This window comes from Monodelphis domestica, chromosome 1 (genome assembly GCF_027887165.1).
Source record: "Monodelphis domestica isolate mMonDom1 chromosome 1, mMonDom1.pri, whole genome shotgun sequence".
NCBI lineage: Eukaryota > Metazoa > Chordata > Mammalia > Didelphimorphia > Didelphidae > Monodelphis > Monodelphis domestica.
This window is the reverse complement of record NC_077227.1, coordinates 94435005-94457196: the sequence shown is the minus strand read 5'-3', so window position 1 is coordinate 94457196 and position 22192 is coordinate 94435005. Positions and strand designations below refer to the sequence as shown.

General features: G+C 36.4%; 1 protein-coding gene across 3 annotated transcripts; it reads left to right on the top strand.

The window, feature by feature from the left end:
* Window positions 1-271: 271 nt before the first annotated feature.
* On the top strand, window positions 272-22055 carry DENND10 (DENN domain containing 10). Of its 3 annotated transcripts, XM_001367966.4 has the most exons (9): window positions 272-383; window positions 2784-2980; window positions 4794-4873; window positions 6687-6835; window positions 7862-7973; window positions 13687-13787; window positions 15661-15768; window positions 19975-20069; window positions 20656-22055. In XM_001367966.4, exons 1-9 carry the CDS (start codon window positions 329-331, stop codon window positions 20830-20832), a joined length of 1074 nt encoding a protein of 357 aa, XP_001368003.1. In that variant the 5' UTR covers window positions 272-328; the 3' UTR covers window positions 20833-22055. The 3 variants fall into 3 exon arrangements, with proteins under 3 accessions (XP_001368003.1, XP_056659509.1, XP_016283898.1); XM_016428412.2 differs by lacking the exon at window positions 2784-2980 and having other exon boundaries at window positions 312-383; XM_056803531.1 differs by lacking the exons at window positions 15661-15768; window positions 19975-20069; window positions 20656-22055 and adding an exon at window positions 13993-14639.
* Window positions 22056-22192: the final 137 nt, after the last annotated feature.

The following is a 22192-nucleotide window of genomic DNA, read 5'->3' as shown; positions in this document are numbered from 1 at the left end:
AAGTCCGAACCGGTTCCACATCTCGAGGAACTCTCAAAAGAGGGAGACAACAGAGCAGACAATTATGTATACAGCAGAGATATTCAGGATAAATGTGGAGATGGTCAACAGAGAGAAGGTACAAAAAAGAAGGGGCAGAAGGGAAAAGGGGGAAGAATAGGAGAGGAGGAAGGGGAAGAGAAGAGGGGGCGGGAAGGAGAAAGGTGAAGAGAGGGAGGGAGGAGGGGAGATGCCGGGAAGGAGGAGGAGGGTGGGGCGGAGCTCTAGGCGGGGCGGAGCTCTAGCCTGGGAGGGGCTCGGATTCTGCGGGCGGAGGCGGTGGGGAAACATGGCCGCGGCGGAGGCGGCGGAGACTCAGCTGATGCTGGGAGTGGGTCTGATCGGTGAGCGCTGTGCGCCCCGCCCGCCCGCCGCGGGCTCCGCACCCCTGTCCCTTCTCCTCTCCTCCTCCCTCCCCTCCCCCTCCTCTGGGACCTGCTTTCCTCTAGCTTCCCAGCGAGGTGTCCTGAGCAGGAGGCCGCCTCCCCCCCACTCCGCCCCTCCGCACTCCGCGAGCCCTGGTGCTCCGTCCCTTCCCCCCCCCACCCCCGCAGGGTCGGGCCCTCTGCTGCATGGAGGGACCTATGCGAGGGGTATTGTGCATTTGGAAGGACGAGAGTCCCTAAAGTGTTTTGAGATCTCAGGGCCTTGTGACTACCGGGGAGGTAATCCCATCTAGGCAAGATTTAATTAGGGAAAATGTGTCCTGTTGGTTCGGGAGGTCCCCTCCCCCCCATTCATCTGTTAGTCAATGCACGGCCGTAAATTGGAATGAATGTGATTTTCTGTAGCCTTGGATCACCCAGCCAATCTTCTCCTTTAGCTATTTGGAATTCTTTAATTTCTCCTTGCCCCTCCTCTCCGCTTCCCCTGCTTCCCCTACAACCTCTCCCCACGCCCCAAAATCTTTCCACCATAAGAATCGTGTCTTATAGGGAAAATATTTTTCTGTTTATAGTAGGCACTATTATTTATAATGTATAATTGTTTATGATTATTTACTCCCTACATGACCTTGGGCAAGTGACTCATCCCCTTGATGGGCCTCAGTTTCTAAATCTGTAAAATGATGCACTCGAACTAGATGACTTATGAGTTCCTTTCACCTCTGAATCTATGAATCTGGGAAGGCTTCTTCCCGCCCCATTTGATAGGTCAAGATTTATAATATATGAATGAATGAATGGAATTTTCTGCCTCACCTGTTGTCAGCTTGTCACTGCTGAGATTTTAAAATATTATTATTCCCCCCAGTTTCCACCTGCCCCCCCCCAAAAAAGACGAGTTTGGGAATTGTATGTGATAAAAGTTGTTTTATTGAATTGGATTGCATTTAAGTTGGAGAAAATATCTTCCCTCTTCCTAGTGTTATTACCCACATTTGCCTAGTCTTTTATAACGTGATTTTCTTAAGTATAGTCCCAGTGAAGTGGATATTGGCAGATATTATCCTCCCCATTTTATAGATGAAGAAACTAGTCACAGTACTAGAAAGGGACCGAACCAAATCAGTACTTTCATCTCAAGTCTTCTACTGAAGGACTTTGATTCCTGCCTCCCACCCCCATTTTTGGGGAGATGCCAAAAGGCTGAAGTGAATGGTTCCTCCTAGTCATACTGTAACTTTTTAAACCGAAACCCAAAAACGTTGGATTCCATAAGTTGATTTCTCAAGTTAAGCCAGAACCATTTTCTGTGAAATTTGTGGTTTGTAGCATGTGTTGAAATCTGGTTTTATCTGAAAATATTTATCAAAATTGGCACACACACAAATTAAAAGTTGACTTTGGGAACATTTTGAAGCCTTTTTTCTTGCATAAATGCAAACAGTTCTATCTCCTTATATATCCCTGAAGTTTTTCCTAGGGTTAGGGTATTTCCTTGATTGCAGTTTGAGTATAAAATTGTTTGATTTGTCACTGAAATGTGAATATTCAACATATTGATTGTAGGAGTATTTTACATTATTTATTGATATATAGGGAAATACAAATTATTTTAAAAATAAATTCACATATTAATTTTTGGTCTTGTGTATTTAAAAAATATACAGGTTTTAAAAAATATATTACCATTTCCTCATACTATTTTTACTGTCTAGGTAATGAAATCCACTTTTATGTTGTCTTGAAGGAAAAAAAATGATATATTGTAGCAAGGTATATTGGAGAGAATGTTTAAGTTAAAGGAACTAGATTCCTATCCTCACTGCTATTTACTATATGTGAGTTTTGAGACAAATCATTTAACTTCTCTGCACCTAATTTCCTCATCTGTAAATGAGGTTGGACTAGGTAGCCTCTGAAGTGTCTCTGGATCTATGATCTTAAGAAAAACCCCCATAATTAGAATGATTATTGATTTCAAAAAACCACTGCAACTTTTCAAATAAAGTATAGGATGTCAAATATAACTTTTGGGGAAAAAAACTTACATGGCAAAAAATGTAATGCCAGAGAGAAGATTTTTACAAAATATCATTTTAACAACTATGAATGGTACCTTAAATAGAACAAGAAATTGACTTTCAGAGACTGAAAAGACCATTAGAAAGCACAGTCTAGTCCCATCATTTCCTCTATGGGTAAACTAAAACTTAGGTCAGAAATGACTTGCTTTACATGTTCAGGATTTCTTTGTAAAGTGGATAGCAGACTATTGGGGTAAATTACTCTTAATTAACCAATCAATTTACTTCCTTGCTGCTGTTTGACATTCTCACAGTGAACATCTTTCCACCATAGAAAAAGACACAAATGGAGATACTCTGTGGGTATGGTGTTATCCTTCCACCACAGATGAATTAAGGAATATGCTTTTGAGAAAATGCTGCCTCACAGATGAAAATCAACTCCTTCACACCTTTGTATATGGCCAGTATAGAAGATCATGGTTCTATATCACAACAACTGAAGTACCAGATGCTTCTGTTTTAAAAAAGGTAATATTGAAAAGTAGATAGAAACCAAGCCTTTTATATTTAATTATAACAGTGATGATAATAATAGGTAGTCTTTATATAATGCTTTAAGGTTTGAACTTTACAAATATTATCATCCTTGATCCTTAGGTGACTTGCCCAGGGTTACACAGGTAATACGTATCTGACACAGTATTTGAACTCAGATCTTCCTGACTTCAAGTTCAATATTCTATCTTATTTTCATAAATATAAAGTTTGTCATGATATTTCATTAACAAAAATATTGCCACTTTTTAGATCAGAGAAACTCAGTACCTTATGGACATAATAGAAAAGGTTCACAATGAGAATTTTTTTTTTAGTGCCTGCTACATAGTAGGCATTATACAAAATGTTTGTACCCTTCCCCTTCCCTCAATCATATAATTTTATTGTGCCTATTTGAAAAATTAGTTAGCATATTATACATTTTTCTCTTCTACATCAAAAAACCCTGACATTTAGAATCCATGTAATTCCTCCATTCCTCCATTTCTGTTACCAAAAGTTATTTTGAGGAAAATAAAAAAATGTTTCTGCCCTTTATAAGTACATTTCTTTTTGGAAATAATGAGGTTTGAACATTTTTTCAGATACAACAAATTTCATATTTCATACTTTCCTGTTCATGAAATTCCTATTTGTAATATTTCTCCATAATCCCACATATATATAAGAGAAGTATTAAATCATTTGACATATTTTGTTTTCAATTTTGATGGCAACAGTAGCAATAAAGCAGAGTAAATAGTCTCATATACTCATTCAAGAAGCTAAAATGTTAGTTGGCTGCCTTCAAAGTTAAGTTGGGCATCAGTCCGGGATGATAGAATCATAGATTAAGAGTTAGAAGGGAACTTAGAGGTTCAGTCCAGTCCTTTTATTGACCAGAAAACTGAGGTCTAGAGAGGTCAACTGACTTGCCCAAGGTTCCACAAGTGTCTGAGCCTGGGTTTGAACCAAAGTTTTTCTGACTTTAGCCACAATTGAAATGCCACTTCTAAAGGCACAAATTACTTTCTAACATCTTCATCTCCCTTCTATACCCAATTGTTATAGATTATGGATTTATATGTATATATTTTTTAATTTAAAGGAATTTTAGTATAAAAATCATAAATTGAGATTTATTAAGCCCTTTTTTGTGAAGTAATGATGCTATCTGAAATAGATTTATATGAAATATTTTATTCATACTTTTAAGTTGCAATAAAATCTGCTAAGGTAAGAAATATGGGAAATTTATGTTTGTCAAATTAAAAAATAACAAGGTTTAGTGCAGGGGTTATTGGCCTTTTTAATTTTTTAAATCATGTATCCTTTTGGCAATCTGGGGAAACCAAAGCAGTCTTTTTTCAGAATAATGTGTTTAATCATATAAAATAAAATATATGATTATCCAGGAAACAAATTATGTTGAAATGCAGCTATTGAAAACACATTTTTACTTGTTATATAAGGCTATATAAATTATTCTCACTTCACTCTGCATCAGTCTATACAAGTCTTCCTGGATTTCTCTGAAATAATTTACTTCTTCATTTTTTTTATGGCATAAGAGTAAATATCCTAAGGTTCATGAAACTTATTAAAATGTGCTTGATGATATGGTATGATCATTTTGAGTATCATCATGTAGAATACAGTAAAGATCTGTGCTCTCTTAATACATTTGAGAATTTTGCTTGATGTCTCATGGTTTTAGGGAAAAAAAAGTAATCAGAGTTGAAACAATAGTAGTAATGAAATCTTGGTCTTTAAAAACCTATATTTTTCTTTTTCTTTTGGACAGGTGACTCATTTTTCTATCGTTTTGACTGCCAAAGATTTTAACCCAGAGAAATATGCTGCCTTTACTAGGATATTGTGCAGGTTTGTGTGAAACTTGAATTTAATGGTAATCTGCAGTTATGTATATATTGTAGGAAATTACACTCAGTAGCACAACAAACTTTAGCAGTGAAAAAGAAAATTTCAGGCTTATCTCTCACACCTGTTTTTCTGTAGTCCTGCTTTGTCTTATATTTGGTAGGATATTAGTGATCTAAAATATGATGAAATCATCTTAAGGTAGAGCTGGAAGAGATAGTAGAGAGAATCTGATTCAAATCCTTCTCCCTCTTTTTTTTTTAAAGTAGGAAATGGAGGTAGAATATAATGAATAGAGTGCTGGCCTTTGGAGTAAGGGGAGTCCTGAATTCAAATTCCACATCTCCTATGTATTAGTCATGTCACTAGGGGCAAATGATATTCCTTTTCTGAGCCTCAATTTCCCTGTAAAGATGGATGGTGAGGACTCCATAGAGTGAGGATTCAGAAAGGGTATTGGGCTTCATTAATAAAATGGTATATCAATGTTAGTTATTGTTATTTAAGCCATAGATGTTGGAAAAAAATTTTCCTCTGTGTTAGTTTATGTCTTGTAAATATGGAATAATGAATATTTCTTAAATGATTGAGAATTGTGCAATTCCTTGGGGCCATGATTATGAAGACCTATGTTTTCACAATATTGTAGCTCAAGAAAATGTAGAAGATTGGGCTGAATGGGTACCAACTCCAGGATGTATCCCAGAATTTGATTTTTTTCATTAAGATATTGCTATGAGAGCTATATAGGTTCTTATTTGCCTCTTTGTTTTGAAAATCACAAATAAGACATTTTCTGGATATTCAAGAGATTCATTTAAATTGGGTCCCAGTTAGGTGATTTTTATGATAGTTGACAAGAAAATACAACTAGCAGGTTAATTTTTAAATTTTGTTTTCCTTTCATTCTCTTCCCTATATTGTCATTTACAATGCGGAGCTGACCCCAACTGCCAGATTTCTTGGTATTTCCCAAAGAAAAAAATTGTTTCCATTATTCAAAGGAAGAGTCATTAGGAAGTGACTGGCTCCAAATCTGTGGCATAATTGCAGCAAAAAGTTGCTTGTCAAAATTTTTGATACTTTTGAATTGATAATTTACCATTGAGTATTTATCACAGGAAGCTCAGAAGTTCATGTAGGTGGTATTTATCAATCTCTATCTCTGTTGATAAATACTGAAGGATTCTAATTATGTGGTAGTCTAGGTATGACAGTCAACCCTTTTTGGAGGGGGGGATGCTTAAAATTTTTTTTTTCTGTCAAAGGAAATTCTCATAACATTTAAATGCCTGCTAAAGGGCAAGGTATCATTTTAGGCACTGCAGGCACTACCAAGATGAATAAGGCAATATCTGCTCTCTCTAGATATAATACAAAATAGAATAAGAAGAGGGAAGAGGAAAGATATGAGTAGTTGCTCTGAAGATACCCTTTGCACTAGAAATCTTTTCTAGTTAGGAAATAGGAAAGGTTTCAAGTAGAGATGAAATTTAAATTGGGCCCTGAAGGTAGCCCAGGGATTGAGGGGACATGGTTATTGTTTATAAGAACACAAACTTATGAATATGAAACTTAAAAGGAGGTGGGGGTGGGAAGGAAGCTCAGGGCATGAATTATATTGTTTTCTAGAGTTTTCAGGGATCTTAGAAAGTTCTCATTCATTCCTCTGCCAAAACTGAAATCACCGTCATATATAAGAATAAAATTCAATTAAAACAGGTGTTAAAGTCTTAATAAACTATTGGATGGTACCTAGAACACATGCTGGTTTATTCTTGACAAAAGGACAGCTATTCTTTCTTCTTCCTTATAGAATGTACCTAAAACATGGGAGTCCAGTTAAGATGATGGAAAGTTATATTGCGGTTCTTACAAAGGGGATATGTCAGAGTGAAGAAAATGGCTCTTTCCTTAGCAAAGATTTTGATGCCCGAAAGGCATACCTTGCAGGTTCCATAAAAGGTAAACTAAATGGAATATTTCATATACTTCTCATGGCTCTTTTATTATGTGAATATAATTTACCAATTCATGAATTTCATGGCTTTTGGCGCCTAGTGGCTAACAACTTAAAATCCTTATATTTTATTTAAAAAGTATTTTTAATCACCCTATTCAGGGTCTCCCGAGATACCCTAAACCCATTATCTTTTAGGATTCCCTTGCTTCTTTCATTTCTACAGCTCTGTATCTTGCCTAGGGCCTCTCTAATCCCCTCCTGTCCCAACTTTCTAACCTACTTTCCAATCTTTGCTCTCCCTGCTGTAAAACTAGAACCACAGAAAGCTAGTAAGTGGTGGGGTTTAAACTTTCAGGAACACAGGGGACCATGAACGTTTGACTGTGGAAATCTTTGGGGGCCAAAGTGATCCCACAGGATCAGTCCTATGCAAATTTTGAAATTGATAAAGATTGTTGCTATTCCTCCACCTTTTTTTGACACTTTTTGTCTAATCTTTTTTCTCTGTGACCATATTATTATAACGTGAGCTATTCTCAAGTGCCTGTTCTGTGTTCCATTTCTTATATTCCTTAAATGTTAATATTATAAGTCTAAAATGGGCTGTTTCCCAGAAGTATTTGAGAAAGAACTTTTAAGGACCTAAAAGCTTTTTAAAATTGAAAGGAACGAAGCCATGGTGGTAGTGTGACAGTCAGTGGAGTTGATATTTTTGTTCAGGAGGGCCTGTCTTGACACCCTTTCGGATCACCTAATACATTACATACTTGCCACTCCTGCTGGTCCTGCATTATTATGTGTCACATATATGAGTTATCAGGTGTTTATATCATGTATATCTAGTACAGATGTGTGTATAAATGTTTAGATGCTCACTTATTTGCAAGATTTGTTTAATAATTTGTTCCCTGTACTATAAAATAGAAGAGCTTTAAATGTTTTTTTTTTAAATGAGGATTTTTTTTCCTAGTAAAAACTTTATTTCCTTATGTTATTTTAATGTGATAAACTTAAATTTTTTTTTAAAGATGTGGTATCTCAATTTGGAATGGAAACTGTCATCTTATATACTGCTCTGATGCTAAAGAAGAGAATTGTGGTCTACCACCCTAGAATAGAAGCTGTCCAAGAGTTTACAAGGTATTTCACCCATGATTCAACATTTTAAAACAGATTGACAGTAGTACTTTCCAGAATATTACTTGGGGCCTTTTGCTATGTTTTCGGTGAATGTTTGGAATGAATACAGTTTGGAGAATAGTGGTTTGAAGATCTTTACCAGGGTAGCTCAGTGGATAGAGTACCAGTCCTGGAGTCTATAGGTCTGGGTTCATATCTGGCTTCAGACACTTCTTAGCTGTATGACCTGTGTAAGTCACTTGACTCCAGTTTTCTAGCCCTTATCACTCTTCTGCCTTTGATACGATACCAATACATACTATCTATTCTAAGACAGAAGGAAAGAAAGAAGGAATGGAAGGAAGGAAGGAAGAATGGATGGATAGAGGGATAGAAGGAAGAAAAGAAGGACAGAAAGAAGGTAGAATCTCTGCTTACATATAAAATTAGAAAGGACATTAGAGGGCATGTATTACATTCCTCTTATTTTGTAGCAGAATAAATCATGGTCTAGAGAAAGGGAACAGGATAGCATGATTTAGTGGAAAAGAGAGTGGATTTGGAGTCAATAAATTAAAGTTTGAATCCAAGACTGGTCCCTCACTAGCTGTATGAATGTCATCAAGTCATTTAACTTCTAGGAACCTGAGTTTCCTTGACTATAAACTAGAGATAATAGTAATACATAAAACACTTACTTCACATAGTTCTGAGCAAAATGCTATTTCCTCTAAAGATGCAGTTATGAATTTTTAAAATTCAGTAGCTCAGATAAAAAAATCACATTTGTGTTTGCCTTAAACATAGATGATGAGAGCTTTCAATGATCTTAGGCAAAGGAAATAGCTTTAAAAGTGATTGCATAGCGGGCAGCTGGGTGACTGAGTGGATTGAGAGCCAGGCCCAGAGATGAGAGATCCTGAGTTCAAATATGGCCTCAGTCATGTCCTAGCTGTGTGCCCTGGGCAAGTCACTTAACCCCCATTTCCTAGCCCTTACCACTCATCTGCTTTGGAACCAATACATAGTATTGATTCTAAGATGGAAGGTAAGGGTAAAAAAAAAAGTGATTGCATAAAAGGGATTTATTTTAATACTTCTCCATTTAAAGGGAAATGACAGTAATAGAAATTCCCTAAGTCCACTGACTTTTGAGAAGAAAAAATTGTCAAATGACTAGCATAAAATAAGTAATTGTTTAAATGTAAAACATTTTTTTAAAGTTCATTCTTTTTTCTTCCTTTTGCAAATTTTAAGTACATTATTATACATTTTATTATTTTAAAAATTCAAATTCTTTGAGTCAACAAAAATCTATTTTCTTCTCCACTCTTGAGAAAGAAAAAATAGAATCCCTGACATAAACATTTGTAGTCAAGCAAAACCAATTTTTAATTTGTTGATGTCTAAAAAATATGTCTTAATCTGCATTCTCATTTCATCACACTAAGTGACTGGACTTGTTTAGCCTGTTTTATCATTAGTCTGGCATGGTGGTTGGTCATTGCATTGATCAAAAATTCCTAAGTCTTTCAAAATTGTCATTATAATATTGTTGTCACTGCATAATTATTCTCTTGGTTCTGCTGATGTCACTTTGGATCAGTTCAAAGAAGTGTTTCCAGGGTTCTTTGAAACTATCCCCTTTATAATTTCTTATAGCACAATATGATTCCATTACATTTATGCACCATAACTCATTCAGCCCTTCCCTAGTTGATGGACATATTCTCAATTTCTTTACCAATACAAAAATAACTTCCATATGCATTTTCATACATCTTTAGAGTTTGTTTTGCTTAAGACTAATCCCTCTCTTGATATGCTCTCTCTCTTATTGTGTACCTCTCTCCCATTTCTTTCCCTGTTTAGTGAAATGTGTTTTTGTACCCAGCTCTGTGTGCATATTGTAAGAGAGGAAAATCAGATTCAGCATGCAAAAGAGCAACCCAATATCTATGTATGTATATTTTTTCATTTTCACCAGTTTAGGTGAAATTAAAGTTTAATGACCAACTGAACTCCCCTACCTTCCTCCTTTTTAGTGTAGACTTCTACTTGTTCACCCTAATTATGTGATAGTTTTTTCCCATCCTATATTTCCTTTCCCTTTATGCTATCCCTCACTCCAGTGCATTCCTTTTCTTCTTTCTTCCCATTCTTTTAAGATCATCAAAAAATAACAGAACTACTCCCAGTCCTGTCTAGTTAGACTTCCTTCTATATGACCCATGCTAATGGCAGAATTCATGAGAGACACATGCATCATCTCCATGCATTGGTATATAAACAGTTTATCCTTGCTTAGTCCCTTATGATTGCTTACTCATGTTTACTTCTTTGTGCTTCTCTTGATTCTCTGGTATTTTCTTTCAGTCAGGCAGAAATTTATTAAGCCCTTACTGTGTGCTAAGAAGTGTTCTTAGTGTTCAGAGGCAAAAGGCAGCCTCCACTCTCAAGGAGCTCACAATCTAATGGGAGAGAGAACAAACAAATATGTACAAACAAGCTATAGAGAGAGGAAAGATTAAAAGATGGATAACACTAGAATTCTATGCAGCTCTTCTTTTCATCAAGAATTCTTTGAAATCCTCTATTTCATTAAAGATCCATCCCCTCATCCCCCCCACCCCTTAGTATTGTATTCATTTTTCCTGGGTAAATTATTCTTGGCTTTGAGGGCATATCTTTTGCCTTCTGTAATATTGTATTCCAGGCTTTACCCTTCCTTTTAGTGGTGGCTGCTAAATCTTGTGTGATCCTGACTGTTGTTTCTTAGGACTTGAATTCTTTCTTTCTGGCTGTTTGAAGTATTTTTTCTTTGACTTTGAAGTTTTGAATTTTGGCTATGATGTTTCTGTGATTTTTCATATTGGAATTCCTTTTAGAAGCTGAGTGGTAGATTCCTTCTATTTCAACTTATCCTCTGGTTCTAAGAAATCTTTGTAGTTTTCTTTTAAGATTTTATAAAATTTTTGGTGCTTGGGCTCTTTTTTGGTCACAGCTTTCAAGTAGAGATATTGAGTATTCTGTTATTCAAGGATCTTAAGGACAGCTCAGACTGGGTAGTTGCAGGCTTTTAGTGCTCCCAAAGTGTTCTAATCCAGTCTAATTTCTGCCTTCCTGGTCTGAACTTTGCAAGCTCCCTACCTGGGTTTGAGTCTTAGCAGCATATCTCTGGACTTATTTCTATTGATATATCAGTAGACTTAGCTACTTTTAGTTGTTTCAGAGTCATAATTACTGAGTTTCCCTTTGGCCTAGGATTCCTGGACTGGTTTTTCCATTGTAGGCTTCAGGGTAGGCTGGAGGATAGAATGGAAACTTTACTCTTTGGATTAGAACCACACAGCTCTTTTTTGCTTCTGAATTTGCTTTCTGTTCCATTATGTAGCCTAGGACCCTCAACCACATCCTTTTCATGAATGGCTATCCCATGGTCTAGCTGCCCTCCTCAGTTAGCCCTGGATCTGTGGACCAGAACAGAACAGAACAGACTAGCCCAGCTCTCTAGTTATCTTTGGTTCCTATACCGTGCACAAAGTTGGGTCTCTTGTGGCTGGATTTAGGATTGCCATTTGTCCTTGTCCACAGTCTCTCTCTGTGCTGGGATATTCCATGAGGGCATTCCTTGTTAGAGCCCATCCCTTTTATCTATATACCTCTCTATTTCCTTGTAGCATATCTGAACTGGAAAATGACTCCCTGATTTTTTTTTCTCCCTTGGATTTCCTGATCATGATTCAGTTTGGTGCATTTTACAAACCTGTTTGGAGGTAGGGGGTGGGGAGCTCTGATGTAATTCTTCCTATTCTGTCATCTTGGCTTTACCTCCACACTTTTTTTTTTAATTAATGTTAAAGGCCTCCCATTGTAAACACGATTTGCTATTTTACTTCAAGATTTACTATAGAAATGAAAATTCAAATTGAGTTGCCTATAGCAAATTTGCTAGCAGAGAAGTTTTATGTGATTTTAATCAGAGACAGAGGAAGAGTCTGATTCCAGATATAGGGAACCGTGTGAACAAAGACAGGGACCTATGAGAACAGAGAGTGTGTTGGGATGGGGATGGCAAAGAGCAGTCTAGACACTTAGAGGACAGAGAACATAGAGATGAGTAATATGAAATCAGGCCATGATGGGGATTGAGCCAAATCGTGGTGTGCCTTTAATGCTAGGCCTAGGAACTTTTACTTTATCTAGTAAAGAACAGGAAATTGCTAAAGATTTTTGAGAAGTGACATGACTTTTTGTTATATTATACAGTTCATTCACTTACCTGCTGTGTAACTTTGGATAAATTTCTTGCTCTCTGTGCTTCCATTTTATAATTTAAAAATGAGAGAATTTGATCAGACTCAGAGATAGAAAGTGACTTGCTTGACCCACACAACAAATTAGTTATAGAACCTAGATTAGAACTCAGTTTTCCAAACTTTCAGGCCCAGCTATTCCTTTGAAAAGATATTCAAACTCCCACTTCCATACCTTCTATTTTTTTTTTAAACCCTTCCATCTTAAAATCATTATTAAGTATCAGTTTCAAGGCAGAAGTGTGGTAAGAGCTAGGCAACTGTTAAATGACTTGCCCAGGGTCACACAGCTAGAAAGTGTCTGAGGTCAGATTTGGACCCAGGATCTCCTGTCTCTAGATCCACTTCTCCATCCAGTGAGCTATGGAGCTCCCTCTAAATGAGATAATTATTTATACACATTATGCTATAATATGACTTTCTTACTGAGTTTATTAAATTGGGCCTCTTCAAATTGAATATTCTTATAGTGTATATATCTTTCTTTTTTTTATTTTAAAACCCTTACCTTCCGTCTTGGAGTCAATATTGTGTATTGGCTCCAAGGCAGAAGAGTGGTAAGGGCTAGGCAATAGGGGTTAAGTGACTTGCCCAGGGTCACACAAATGGGAAATGCCTGAGGCCAGATTTGAACCTAAGACTTCCCATCTCTAGGCCTGGCTCTCAATCCACTGAGCTATCCAGATGCCCCCCTTATATATCTTTTAAAATTTATAAATTTCAAAATACTTTTGAGACATAAAGCAATGGGTGTTCTCCAGGTTGTATGTGGATGTACCAGGTCTGTTGTCTGTCTTACTGGCTGATAGGGATTTTTTTTTCTAAAGGAAAGTTAGAGCACAATTTAGAAAAAATAACAATTTGTCATTCAGTTATTTTTAAAATGCCAATTTTAGCTCCTTTATAAGTGAAACTGATTTAAGATATGAAGCTGACGTGACTGCCCTTTGATCATATTCTTTTATGTAGTTCTGATTGATAATCAGTTTATATTGATCCAACCACTCACTAGTTCTTTTGACTAAAATAACTGGGAATGGGGCTGGGGAGTGAGGAGATATATGATTGGGGATGGTACTTAAGCCTGACACTGCACCAGAGGCTTACAAAGGAATTGAATATACAACGATGACCTCATTAGTACCATACTTTTACTGCATTGAATTACTAAATGGAAGACTTAATATGTTTTTGCTTTTGTGATTGATTATAAAAGACTGAATATTGAAAAACAAGTATTTTAATTTATAGGACAGAAGAAACACTCTTTTCAAAGTCTATAATTGAGGGCATTGGATTAGATGACTTCTAAGGTCCCTTTCTACTCATGAGTTGCTCCCTATGGTATCTTCCAGATCTCCTTTATGCTTGGCATCAAGGTTTTTAATTAATTCAAACTATTGATTTGATACCCACAGGATTCTACCTGCCTTGGTTTGGCATCGACAAGACTGGTCAATTCTTCATTCATATGTACACCTTAATAATGATGAATTGGAAGCACTGAAGACTTGCACAGGTACCAGCGATGTTTGTAGTGATAAGAAAAATGTTTAAACTAGAATTGAGGGATTATAACATAGACCATCATTTGTTTCTTAATAAATTCAGTTTGTTATAGAATTTAACTTATTGATGTGTGTTAGGAGGTTGTCAGAGACTATTTAGTTTCTTTGGCCATTATTATTATTTTGTTTTAGCTAAATGTAAATATTTGCTTTTAGAGGCTTTATATCCCCGGGCATATGTGGTGATCAAAAGGCAAGATGACTCAGGAAAAAAAGGTTTGAACTTCTCAGCTATGGATTTATTAAGCAGTGCATGCCAGTTGCTTCATTTGTTAATGAAGCCCAGACCCCTTCTTCAGCTAATGAGGCCCAGACCCCAAATACAGGGAGAGATAGATTTCTATGTATTAAAAACAGTGAATCAAATAAGGCCAATTAATTAAAAGGAAACAATACTACATTAGGTAATCTGATTCCTTATTGGTGGCATGATTAGGGACTCTCCAAGTTGGGAGGGAAAGAGTGCACAGGTACCATTCCCAGAATTCAGAAAAAGAGGTGTCCCACTCCTCTCCAAGTATCTGTAAACAAAGACACATGGAAACAAGAAGTGATTGATCAACCTGGGGCCAATTTTCAGATAAGACATATAGATTACTTGAGATGTACAATTATGAGAAAATTCTTTGCATTAGTCTTAGGATCTGACTGCATTTCTGGTCAACATAATGTAGGCCTTTGGTTAAGGGTCTCTCAGCAGCAAGTAGAGGTGGCGCAATTTCCCAGGGCTTCATTCAAACAGTACAATAAGGTTTTCTTCCACCTTTCACAATTGAATAAAATTTCCTCACCAGGTCAGAAGTTGGATTGGACTCGTGATTGAACAGAAGGAGACACTGAGTTAGCTCCAGACAAGATGGAGTCAATGTGGTTCACTTAATTCCCAAAATGAACCACTTGCTCTCCTAAGCCCCTCAATTCCCTCATGATCAAGGAAAGAATTAAACGTTATCTTTAAGATAAGGTTATTGGATATGTATGACTATTAAGAATGAGATCATTGTTGTAACCAGCATGTGATTGTTATTACAATACTATATGACAACTTAAATTTGTATAAGACTTAAAGGCCCCCTTTTCCTTGTGGGGTCGTCATTTCAACATTCTGTGGTTCTTATGGCTTCACCCTCCCCCAATGTGTGGTTTCATTGGCGTATAGAATTCCTGCTTAGGAAATAACCACTCCCAATGCAAATCTACAACTCTTGCAATTTTTAGTGCAACTTTTAGTCTTAAAGAGGGGCCTCAGGCATTGAAAAGTTCAGAATTACCCTAGTTTATTCTGCCACTATGTGTCAAAAACCTGAATCTAGCTCATCCTGCCTGAGGCTGACCCTCTATCCACCATGCCACACTTACTCAGGTGACATCCAAAAGCCTGCTGATATTTAGCCAGTTAAAAAGATCTGCCACTGAGAGCTAATATTTGAGTATACTTTCAAGAATGGAGAAATTTTAAAACAAACAAAATTTTATTTTCTCTTTCCACTGTCATAATCCCTGATACGAATAGTTGTGCGTTATTTTAAATTGTTTTCTAATTACATTTTATTTTATTTATTATTGTTATTATTTTTTAAACCCTTACCTTCTGTCTTAGAGTCAATACTGTGTATTGGCTCCAAGGCAGAAGAGTGGTAAGGGCTAGGCAATGAGTGTTAAGTGACTTGCCCAGGGTCACACAGCTGGGAAGTGTCTGGGGTCAGATTTGAACCTAGGATCTCCCATCTCTAGGCCTGGCTCTCAATCCACTGAGCCACCCAGCTTCCCCCTACATTTTATTTTTACAAAGCTTTACCTTCTCTCTTGGTCTTTGTTGCACAGGTTATATTGCTGGATTTGTGAACCCGGAGGTGAGCAACAGACCCGATCTTTATGATGTATTTGTGAATCTGGCAGATAGTGAGATTACAGTTTCTCAACCTGCAAAAGGTTAGTCCTTTGTTTTGTAACTTTGTTAAGATAGAAAATGTGCCAAGAACAACTGTATCTTTCAGGCTGGTTCTGCAAGAAACAGTACTTTGGGAACTGGACAAGCTGCTCTCTAGGTTCTGGAGGCATTTCATGTAATAACCACTGTGAGACCCAATAAGCTGGTGTCTTGCTCTCATTTTTCATGAAGGGACTCCGTCCCTCTGCTCTGGAGTGATGTATTCTCTCTGTACAGAGTCTTGTCCTGGGGCAAGCCTGGCCTCTAACATCAGGAGCTAGAAAATCTTTTGTCACAAGATACCCTACCTCCTATCCCCTTGGAAGCTTTACTTAAAGCTTATGTTTTGAGTCATGTCTAGTGTCTTCCTAGTTTTTCAGTCATGTCTGACTCTTTATGACTGCATTTGAGGTTTTCTTGGCAAAAACACTGGATTGATTTAGTATTTCCTTCTCTGGCTCATTTTACTTATGAAGAAACTGAGGCAAATAGGGTTAAGTGACTTACCTAGGGTCACACAGCTAGTAAGTGTCTGAGGCCAGATTTAGACTCAGGAATCTTTTTGACTCCAGGCTTTAGCACTCTACCCATGACACCAATTTTCTGATCATTTGAGGATTAAATAGAAACATCTAATAAAATAAAATAAAATGAAATGAAAGTTTTAGTTTGTTAGGGTTTGGTTGAAGTTTTCTCCGGCAGCTTCTAAAATAATTTCTTCTTGAAAAGCTGTGGGTAATTGAAAGTCAGAAAGAAAAACACTTGAGTTAGTGAAGTATAACACCCATTAACTGGCAGCTGCCCAGTTTTATGAATTTGTTATCCCAGTCAAAGTCAACAGGACAGTATTTTCTTAGAACCGTATTTGGAGTGAAATGCTGATGTTCATAGTTAGAAGGCCAGAATATGTGGAACCGAAATGGCTCTTGTGGATTGTTACCTCCAGTTTTTAGGGGGCTTTTGTACATTGATGGCACAATGGGACCTCTTCAGGGCTGAGAAGAAATATGTCTTTCATAACACTCTTGCCAGAAAGATAAATTTTAAAAGCATAAATTGTGCTTCTAGGGGGCAGCTGGGTTGCTCAGTGGGTTGAGAGCCAGGCCCAGAGATAGGAGGTCCTGGGTTCAAATCTTGCCTCAGGCACTCCCTAGCAGTATGACCCTGAGCAAGTCACTTAACCCCCATTGCCTAGCCCTTACCAATACCCAGTATTGATTCCAAGACAGAAGGTAAGGGCCTATTAAAAAAATAAATAAATAAATTGTGTTTCTAAAGAAATAGGACTGATTACAGGAGGAATCCAGGGATAGTGTCTCATTGCTTTAGAGCCATACTCTACAAAGTACAACCCAAGAAAAATAAGTAAAAAAAAAATAGGCCTCAGTCTGGATTAAGAGATCCTCAGTTTTCTCCATTGCATTAGATAGCATTTTTCATTATGGGTCTTTTTGTTGCAGATCACTGTCTTGATCAGAGTAGCTAAGTCTTTGATAGTAGATCATCATTAGTGTGTACAATGTTCTCTTTGTTGTGTAAACTTCACTTTGTATAAATTCATAGAAGACTTTCCAGGATGAAATCATCCTGCTCATCATTTCTTGTAGCATAATATTCCATCACAATCATATACTACAATTTATTCAGCCATTCCTCAGTTGAGGGACATACTCTTAATTTCCAATTCTTTGTTACCACAAAAAGAGCTGCTATAATACTTTTGTACAAGTAGGTATTTTTCTTTTTTTTTTATTTTTGGGGGGGATTCAGACCTGGTAAGAGGTATTGCTAGGTCAAAGGGTATGCATAGCCCTTCAGGTATAGTTCCAAATTATTCTGAAGAGAATGTTTGGAACAGTTCACAATTCCAACAGAACATCAGTGTACCTATTTTTCTACATTCCCTCCAGTGTTTGTCCTTTTCTTTTTCTTTGGTTAGCCAATCCACTAAATATGAGGTGATAAATCAGAATTATTTTAATTTGCATTTCTCTAACCATTAGTGTTTTAGAGCATTTTTTCATATGACTACTAATAGCTTTTTGTTGTGGTTCTAATGAAAACTGCCTATTCATATCCTTTAACCACTTTTCAGTTGAGGAATGGCTCCTATTTTTATAAACTTAGCACACTTCCCTATATATGAGAAATGATGCCTTTATCACAGAAACTTACTATAAATCCCCCTCCTTCTGAGTTTTTTGCTTTCCTTCTAATTTTGGCTGCATTGGTTTTATTTGTGCAAAAATCTTTTTAATTTCATGTGATTAAAATTATCCAATTTATCTTTTGTGATTTTCTCCATTTCTTGTTTGGTCATAAACTCTTCCCTTATCCATAGATCTGACAGGTAAGTTTTTCCATATTCCCATAATTTACTCATGTTATTACATTTCATTTCTAAATCACTTATTTCTTTTGACCTTTTCTTGACATATGGCGTGAGGTAATTTTCAATGCCTAGTTTCTGCCAAACTATTTTCCAGTTTTCCCAATAATTTTTTTTGTCAAATGATGAGTTCTTTACCAAAAAGCATAAATCTTTGGGTTTGTCAAACCCTAGATTATTGTGGTCATTTACTACTATGTATTGTGTAACCAATCTATTCCATGATCTACCACTCTTATTTCTTAGCTAGTAGCCAATTGTCTTTATGATAACCATTTTGTAATATAGATTCAAATCTGATACTGTTAGACTGTCTTTTTCAATGATTCCCTTGATATTTGCGATCCTTTTGTTCTTCTAGACGAATTTCATTATTATTTCTTCTAGTTCTAAAAAGTAATTTTTATATTGGCTGGGCCTACCCATGAGCAATTAATATTTCTTCAGTTGTTTAAGTCTGTCTTTATTTATCTGAAAAGTGTTTTGTAATTGTGTTCATATAGTTCCTGGGTTTGTAGCAAGCACATTTTTAAAGGATGTTGGGGGCTGTCAAACCCACAATCTGACATGGTCACAGGTGAAGGCTGAAGACTGCAGAGTGACCTTTAGAAAAGATGAAACACCCACTTAGCCCCCCTCTGTGTGACTTCTCTCACTAACATCCCTTACTATTGGAATTGCTATAATTATTGTTCTCTCCCTAACATCACGAAAAATAATATGAATTACTTGCAGGATTCATACTAATGCTCCACATTATCCCCCTAGAATACCACCAAAAGATCATACTTATAAAACCAAACCTAAAAGACTATCATGGGTTAACTTCTGCTTATGCATATAACTTCTAACAAAGCTGTGCTCAGAAATTCCCCACTCCCATGCTCAGAACAAATTCTCCTAAGCCAGTACATCAGTCATCCTAGGGAGAGGCTTGTACATCATGCCTTAGTACACCATGCCTCAGTGACTTGATTTACCAACCAAAATCCATCTTGGAAACTCCCCATGAAACACTGAAATAAGATTAGCCTAATATTAAAACTGAGTTGTGTTTCTATTACCCCTTTGATCCTTCAACTTGGCTGCAGTTTGTCGATTGTCTTCTAGAACTTCTGATTGATTATCAATTTTTTAAAAAGTAACAAATAATTTTGATTGTCCACAAGCTCAAGCACCTTACAGGTTAATGAAAAACCTGAGCTGTAGCTACTCCACCTGTGACGAAATCATTTATCTTTTGCAAAAGCTTTGTGTATGCTATCAAAATCAATAGTAACAATATAAGTATATAGAATGATCACAGAATGTTAATCAGATGATTTGTTAAAAGTTAATGTATCACTTATCCAATTATCTGCATTTGAACATGTATGTTGAATAATGTAGCTGTGTGCCAAAAAAGTATGTAATCCTTGGGGTATAAAAATAAAACCAGCCCTGGGCCTGGCAGAAGCAGTTCCATGCAAAGCTTGGCCCCAGGCTAACACATACAGCTGTCTCCCATCACTCATTTACGCCTTTGTTGTCACACCTAGCTGAGGACCCCTGAAGCCTTGAACATGGCAGGCCCTGAACTCGTGGCAAAAAGGACAACTAATTTCTATTTTGCTTTACCTTTAATTTTTACATGGAATACTATTCTAGGTATTATTTTTCTGTGATGGCAGAAGTCTTTGAGGTTGTTATTTGTATTTGGAAAGCTTCTCCCTGTTATGTTCATAGACATAAAGGGCAATTATTTTATCATAAAATGTTCAGCCTTATTCTGCAATTTTCCAAATCTGCACCTGATATTCATATTCTTGGTATATCACAGAAGCCATGACAATGGGGAAACTACACAAAGAAATTGGTCAGTTAATTCTTCAGTCTGCAGAAGACCCAGAAAAGTCAGACAGCCAAGTCATTAAGGTAATTCTTTGATTAATCATTCAATCCACAAATATTTTTTACTTCCTTGTGATTTGCTAGGCAATGAAACAGGTAAAAAGAGAATTAGGAGAGAGAACTGACACAAAGGCCCAAAGAAGATTTTTTTTTAGTTAAGAATGAAGTAAAGGCCTCAAGTGAGAGGATGAGAGTAAGGGAAGTTATTTGAAGAGAGATGGAAGAGGTTTGGGACAGTCATTGTGGACAGTAGGAAAGAGAAGATAGACAACAAACATTTATTATAAATGTTTGTCATGTTCTAGGCACTCTGCTAAGTGCTGAAGAGACAAAGAAAAGCAAAAATATGATCCCTGTCCTCAAGGATCTCACATTCTAATGAGGGAAAACACTATGCAAAAATTGTACATAGAAGAGATATAATGGAAGTGGAAAATAATTTCAAAGGGAAGGCACTAGCAGTGGGGAGGGAGTGGAGCCTAGGAAAGACCTCTTGTAAAAGGTGGGATTTCAGTTGAATCTAGAAAGAAACTAGGAGGTGGAGAAGAAGAAGGAAAGCATTCCAGGCATGAATCGTTCAAGTCTAACATACACATTTCTTTTGTTAAAGGATATTTCACTTAAAACAAGAGAAATCTTGGCCAATCTGGCATCATTTGCAGAAGTTTCTGACGATGGAGAGAAACCAAAGCTCAGCTTTGAGACTCTGAAACAAAAACGATTTCCGCCAGCTACAGAAAACTTTCTGTGTCATCTTGCAGCTGCTGAACAAATGCTTAAGATTTGATTCCATGATAGATGTGTCTAGCTGGGGGTCAGTATAAAGTTCTTCACTATTATGGTCCACTAATGTCAAATTCTAACAATAGCAAAGGAAAAAATATGATATTTTTAATAACTCATTTGAAAGTTTTGACATTTGATTTGTAATACACTGATGCACCTCTGGAAATACTTCTCATTTTCTCTTTTATCACAGTTTCATAAAGTCAGTGGAGTTAAACAAAATGATGTCACTACCACAAATAATGTTATAAAAACAACTGGGATCCTAGCGTAAGAACAAAACTAAGAGATGCATTTCAAAGTTACAGAAAACCCAAAAGCCTTCAGTTTAGTACTACAAAAACCGTCCGCTTTGTCTCATTCCATAGCCATAATAATAATAATTGTTTATTTTCAGTAAGCAGCCTGAAATTTTGCTTTGTAATCTTCTGCGAAGAACTTGAATTCCTCATGAGGAACTCTACTTTCTGAGCCAGACTACAGAATTTTCTGCAGAATTGTCTTAAAGATCCTTAAAAAGGCACTGCAGGAGCACTTTCTTGTATAAAAGTTTGTTTTCTTGGCCTTTGAACATTTTGCCTGTATTATGTGGGGTTTGCAGAGATTTTTATACTTAGGAGTGGACAACTTTAATAGTTCATATTTATACAATTGCTGAATTAAGCATCTGGCATCCTAAAGCCATCAATAAACTTCAAGTTAACTTGTACTAGAAATACTCATACTCATGGGTTGTGGAGGAAGAGATTATCTGTATATCACATATAGATGTTTGTGTCCAAAAAAACTTTTACAGTCAATAAAGGAGTGTGAGAATCACCTCTTTGCTAGAGCCAAAACTTAAGGAGCAATTTTATGGATTTGGTTACATGGAAAATTAAGTATCCTTGTTCATATACTATTTTTTTGATAATTGGAAAAGAATTTAAAATTTTCAAGTTAGCATGAGTGTCCAAACTCTTTTTACCAGCTGTTTGTTTAATGTGGTCATATATTTGCTTTTTATTAACATAGTACTGACATCTTAAAAATTCTTGCCAAGAAATAGACTCAGTTAAGAATTTAGTTAACGGTTTCTTTCACTTTCTTCTGTTAGGTGTTAAAAGGCTCTTAATCAAACATTTCTTTCTTTTTCATTTTAGTGTTTAAATTGAGAGGATATTTACTAAGGGGAACCAAGTGAAAATTAAATCTGCACTTTATAAAAATGAATAGCATGAATAACATGTTTATTTGTGTCTATTTTGTTTTGAGTCCAATTTGCTACTTTAAAACTATAGATTCATTATATTATTAAATGCATTTATTTTTGATATTTTGATATTTGATATTTTGATAAAGATTTGGGTAGTCAAAATCTA